We start from the raw sequence: 6460 nt of genomic DNA on the forward strand, positions 1-6460 counted from the left end.
CATCTATCTACCCCACCTCACCAAACCATCGGTGAACGAAACTGTGGCAGCTACAGCCACTGTACGACAAGTATGTGGTTCTTATAGCTGACAGTGATGATAAGACAGGAGCAGCCGAAATGTAGGGATCGGGTTCGAACCGCAATCATCATCATCATCATCAAAGACAGCAACATCAGTGTTGCCACTGATGCTTCACTGCCGTACTTGAACGTGGGCTGGGATACTGCCAGGGCGCCCACACCTAGATAGGAGGACGATTAGGGTCCTCAATCAAAGCCTTTGGCTCAAAAGCCTAACCGCAAGGCAGCGGTGTTCGGCTAGAAATGCAAGTACATTACCATTTTTTACGGAACACGTCGCCATACACGTTCCAACCCCCAACCTGGAGGGCCAGGAGACTGTGTTCGTCGGACCTCTACCCATGGACCAACCTGGTGAGCATCGTGCGGACACTCCCCAGTATAGCTCAATGGGTCGACGAGGTACACAAACCGCCGCACCAAGGTAAGGTCCAGTCTCTTCGAACCGCAAATCTTCCTGCCAATAAGTTCGCGCTTTAACCACTCAGTAGTCTCGAGCTCAATATAAATGGAGCAAAGTGGCTCCTGTGCATCAACAGATTACTGAGTGATTGAACCATTTGCCGTGCAGGTGCTCCTGTGTTCGATCTTCAGCTCATATGTATCAGTCTCTCTACGGTGTAGCTAGTCCCTTATTGTGTGAAATGTAGAAAATCACAGGACTGTTGGGGTACCGCTAACAATGACAAAGATACGCAAGACAGTGTGATATCGAACACGGGTGATATCTCCTGGTGTAGACAGAGTGAGACACAATAAGACGAAGCAGAACAAGGGGATGAGGATTGAAAGTGAAGTGGCGCCCCATAGTTTGAGCGTTTCAAAGGATGGCGGCGAGTAGAGCTGAGGTTGATAACAGGGAGTCGTCACCCGGAAGTGTAGACTGATTGTTAAAAGGCTATGGGTAGTAGCAACACTACAGACAAGGTTTAGGAGTTTCGGGCCAGGCTCAACGTGGATCCTGTTCGACAATTTAAGTCCCATGTCGTCTTTGAAGTAGTACGTAGTACGATAAGGTGTTAGAACCTGATGTTTCGGTCGGCGTGGGCAACCCTTTCCAAAGATATTGTTTCCAATTAGTTTAAAACATCATTTGGTTCCGTTATCATGTCTTCTGATTGGTGTACTGCTGAGATCAGTTGGCTGTCAGATGCGCCCAGAGTGCATATGTTAGTTCTATCTGCATCTATGTGTGATTTCGTGTTCACTTTGACCGGTAGACAAGTTTTGGAAAACAGGTGACCGTGATAAGTAACGGTAGTAGCATACTTCTCTAAGATAAAATTCCCGTCAAACAGACTGTTTGGTTTGATTGTGGTTACCAGTTTTCCTATCCACTAACCTCGTTTCAGTCCTTCTAGCTATATCGTCAAAATTTATCTGCGTGCGCACTGCGTTAAATAAGCTATTATAAAATTTGAAAAGGATTGGAAGTAGAGTTTTTCGGAGGGTATACAACGTAACCATATTCGGATAAGCAACTCAGTTTCTACTTTCACCAAAACAATACTACCAGCCTAATGACTCGTCTTTCCCAACAGTAGTATCTCCAAGAAAAAACGTTTCCTTGGCTGGTCAGAAGCTTTCATTCCTTAGAATCTCTCCCATGAAATGAAATCCTTTTAAAACTACATTTAGAACTTTCTCCCTGCATCCCTACTGGATGTTGTCACGACTAATGTTCAGCGGAATAAAATACAGTTTTTCGCATTGAACCATGGTTTTCTCAGTTGGAACATGTACAGAACAAACAAACTGGACACTTTCAGTTTGTGTTATTGTTTAGTTCATTATGGTTTCTGTGTGATTCTTTGGCTCTCTAGTTCCGTCAGCTGATCTGGTTCCTTCAGTACTTACGTCGTCATCGATCGCTCTGATCATGTCAGAGGCCATTGCATTCTAATTAAGGCGTTTGTAGAGATAATTTTTCCTGTTCTATTTTTTTTATTCTTAGAAGAACCTTTTCGGGCAACAGATTCAGAACTGTAATGGATCTGACGTATGCAGTAGACGTCATGTTTGAGATAGAGCCTCGGCTACTTTGACGACAAGTGACTAGGTGAAATGCGTTGTTTACAAAGAGTAGCGACAGTCTGATTTGTCTTCACCACTCTTCCAGGAGGTAGACTGACAGTGCGGTCACTAGAACTTCTGGCCTTGGCCACATCATTTTCAGCCTACGATGTCGCCTTGAAGTTGACGTGGACACCATTAAGTTACTGGCGTCCAGATAGCTCGTAGTTAAGGCGCCAGCTTATGGACCGGAAAGTCCCAACCTCAACATCTCGACTGTCAATACATGTCATTTCGGAACAAGGGTAAGAGACTCCATCAAAGAGCGTGGTTTGAACTAGGAGGCTCGTCCCTGCGGTTTTCACTGACAGAGACTGTTTGTAGTGCTCGCCCGACCGGAATCGTCCAATTGTGTTCCTTTGTTGCCTATTACTCGTATTTACGCGATAGCTGTCGGAAAGTCTGACAGTATCCTTCTTCTATTATCCAAATAGCTTCATTCTTCTCCCCAGATTAAAAAGGGTGACAGAATCGCACAGCTCATTTGTGAACGAATCTTCCTACCGGAGTTGGAGGAGTGTGAAACGCTGACAGAGACCGAACGCGGTGCTGGTGGTTATGGGTCCACTGGTCTGTGAGAGCCACTTGCATTTATTCGCACCGACCAGATTCTGTTATTGCCTTTGTGAGAAAGTTTTGTATTTGCCATTTTATGCGATATATATATATATTATATATATGACAATATATACGGTGTGTGTACTTGGCAGCAAGCATACATTGATTGGCTAAGTAGGTTTTGAGACTGTTTTCTGCAATCGTTTCAGCCTCTTCGAGAAAGCTCACCACAATGTACAATTTTCAGAGAAATTGTGGGACCTTTAGGAGCTTATGTCGATTGGGTGATTTGGTCTTGCGATGCAATGGCAAACTTGGTTTGCGCGCAAAAGAGCCCATACCACCTGTATTTGGTCCTGCCCTTTGAACAATAATCAACCGTGATGATCTCTGTAATAGCGGGTTGACACATCAGTTATCGCACACTTGTGATCTCCGCGACCTTTCGTATGTGTCACTGTAGCTCTATTCTATAATAAGACCCTTTCTGTGGAAAGTGATCACCCAGGGAGCCAATGGACATCAGATCACGTGACTTGAAGCAGTTGTTTGAAGGATGAGTTGTGCTGTATCTTGTCTAAGTTCACTTTGGCAGGGTACCGATCGGCCAACTTAGCCTAATGTAGGTGTTCAACTACTTTTAGGAGCGTTGTGTCTTCGAACCTTCCTTAAAACTCGTGAGATTAAGATGTGCACAGCCGGTGACTGCAAACACGAATGAAACTGCTCTTCGGATCACCATCGAAGGCCGCTGTTACCCTACATAGCATGATCCGTAATTCACATCTTCGTACCCCTCTCACGCTACCCACTCTCTATGGGATCGTCGCTGGTCCTAGGCGATGCTTCCGTACATAGTGTGCTGAACTGCCTGCATTACCTGCGTGTTACCCTAAACACAAATGTACCCACCCTTGCAAGGTACGTACTTTGCTCCGTTTAAATGAGCTTTGTGTTTGGCCACCAAAGCGTTTAACATGGGCCGTGGTCTTGGAACGGAACTGTCGGGCATCCTCGTGTAGCTGCTGGAGCTCTTCGTGAAGTAGGTGGAAAGCCAGACTTCATGACCTTAACGATGTATGGCAGAGATTGGAACATGGTTTGACTTGACTTCACAAACGACTACAGAGAGACAGGTCTAAAAGTTTCATGCACGGAAGGCGTCGTGCTGGACCTGTTAGTTTTCAACGTGTGTGGTCGGCTCATGGAATGTGTGGCTTACTGTTTTAGTGAGAGATTTTAAACCAAATCTGGGTAAACATCTCCAAGCAGTGGTTTGCCGGCCCGCCATCATAAGCTTCGAGTCGAGTCTTTGTGGATCAGTGGTCCGTCGCATGCACCAGCTCCTCGTCAGAGGACAGTAAGTGGTGTAGCCGAAACGCGGTTACTCATTGCTTCCTACGGCAGAATCCCTGGCTAACTTAGTCGTAAACAGAGAGTACTGCATCCTGAATAGTCCTGTGTGAGTAGATGTACAACCTTTAAATTGTGACGCACCGATTCCTTATTCTGTTATCTTGTTTACCACCAGAGTACTGGAGATGAAAAAAGCTTCGGCACCCTATCCGTGTTTTTTAATTCTACTATTTCTAATTCTTGCGAGATAGGACGATTTATATTCGTCAGCAGAATACTAGCTGCACACAATGGGCCAAATAGGGTTTAATCTTGAAGATATTTTGTGGGAGATTGGTGCGAGTCTCTGCAGACAAAGAATTTACACTGTAAAATCCGGGCGGCTATGGACCTCGCGGGACAATTGCGGCTATTAGACTATACGCAGTTCGTGGCCAGTAGGCAATAGGAGCAGACGTGGGCAGCAGATGATGTACCGAGGACTGACAGGAACTGGTTTTACAAACAACCGGGTTGGTAAGCGTCGAGAAATAAGCAAACGTACAATCAATAATGGTGCAATCAGCAGGATTGGGAGAAAGTCACTGAAGCAGCAGGGATTTCTTGAAGCAACAGCAAGTAAGCATAAACGATGTACAAACACACATATACGGGCAATTGGACAGTGTGAGTTGGCCGTATAGAGAAAGCGGCGCGGAGAATCAGTACGTTTGGGTTGTAAGGAGCTGTCTTTCGTTTGGCGGCACGACACGTAACAAGTCAGATTGCACGGTTTCGTCCGTTCAAAACAAATCTCACCAAAGGCTAGCCGGCTGGTGCGGCACATGAGTAGTACAAAGATTAGACCCTTCATGGTGTCAGGTTGATGTGGGACAGCGCGTTCACCCACTGTTGGGTAGCTCTGGGTTCGATACTCGGTTGGTCCGCTTTTCCGACGGAGTGGAAGCTCGAAAACAGGTAGAATTGNNACTTGCAAGCTACGACGGATGGGGAAAATACATTAATATCAGCTACTGAACACTAAGCAGACCTTTGGTAGGAACGAAACAGGGGGAAAACGAGCAACAAGAAAACTAAACGGTACAACAATAAATGGGCGCAAGTCACGGTACTCATGAGTAGTCAGAACACAAGGAAAATTACGGCTATTCCCCGCCGATTCGTAAGGGGAATCAACAGTAATACCCATGGTCACACAGTGGTCAACCACTTAGCCTTACAACACTCAAGACGTTATCGAACTATATGAGTGTGGCTACCGTCTAAATTTATTGACAACGATTAGCCGTTCGTTGATGCGTAAGGACGCATTAGTTCGCGGACCGATGACTGACTGCCGCCCGTTTTAGAACAAATTTATGGATTCCAACTGCGCACTCGTCCAGGGTCGCTTGTCCCTGATCTCGCTTAGGGCCGCGCATGATGTCGACAGTCGGCTCAGCAACTGAGAGAGTGACAGATCAGGGTGTTATACAAATTTGCCAGATTCGTTTTTTGAACACCCGAATGCTCCACAGTCACATGAATTCATGCTCCAATGGGATCGTCAGATATTTGCAGTGTTGTGGGTTTTGCCTGTGGCACGCTGCTGAGGGGACCGATCAAGCGCTTGATATCAGACCGAACACTGGTACTGCTTGAATCTTAGGACAGTGTCCCCGCCGGTCCCAAACAATGTTTGGCCCGGCGAACTATCAGACGCCACATGAAGGTGCGCGCCAAACGTGAAGCCTGGTGGACTCGGAAATTTGAGAAATCGGAAGGGGCACGGAATGCCCGAAAACTCTACCGCTTGATCCACGCAATTGGTCTCCAAGAGCCATCTGTGAGCGAAACCCTCAAGGAACAGAAGGGAACGACAATGAAGAATGAATGAAAGCCGAATCCACCACCAAATCGCGTGCTTTGAACGACAATTCTGGTGGCCGCTCATCTGGAGCCTACAGCGTAGGTAGACGCCTAGGAAGATGAACGTAAAGCACCTTTGGAGATGTGGCTTCATATTTTCTTTCAGGTGCCACGGAGCTCCTCCTTCGGATGGCCCCCCATCCGCACTGTTCGAAGATTGGGAAGAAGTCCTTAGTCGGACGATGTCTGATCTGTTCGTCTGTATTTGGAAAAAGACGGTTCCAAACGCTGTAGAGAGCTCACGATAGTGCCCGATTCCAATAAAAGGATTGCAGTGAGTGGCGATCACATGGAAATCCTGTTAGAAATAAGGCTACCAGGATCATTTTTTCGTCGTCGCCGTATGAGGGCTCGTGAAACACTGACACGGATGCAGCAGGATGGACGCCGGCCTGGTGAGAGTGCGCTGATATCTTCATACCTTGCTCGATGTTGGAAAAGTGCCTTACTTCCTAAAGTATTCAGTTTTGATGTCTCTGGAT

General features: G+C 46.5%; 1 protein-coding gene across 1 annotated transcript in view; it reads left to right on the top strand.

Annotated features, from left to right (window-relative positions):
- Positions 1-6226, top strand: part of T265_11652 (hypothetical protein) — a gene marked incomplete at both ends in the record, with an annotated part of 10157 nt that extends 3931 nt beyond the window's left edge. The window contains 2 exons of the mRNA XM_009178363.1: positions 398-507; positions 6085-6226. Coding sequence (XP_009176627.1) covers positions 398-507; positions 6085-6226 — 252 coding nt within the window. The remainder of the gene's footprint in view (positions 1-397; positions 508-6084) is intronic.
- Between the last annotated feature and the right edge of the window lie 234 nt (positions 6227-6460).

This window comes from Opisthorchis viverrini, assembly GCF_000715545.1.
Source record: "Opisthorchis viverrini unplaced genomic scaffold opera_v5_538, whole genome shotgun sequence".
Taxonomy (NCBI): domain Eukaryota; kingdom Metazoa; phylum Platyhelminthes; class Trematoda; order Opisthorchiida; family Opisthorchiidae; genus Opisthorchis; species Opisthorchis viverrini.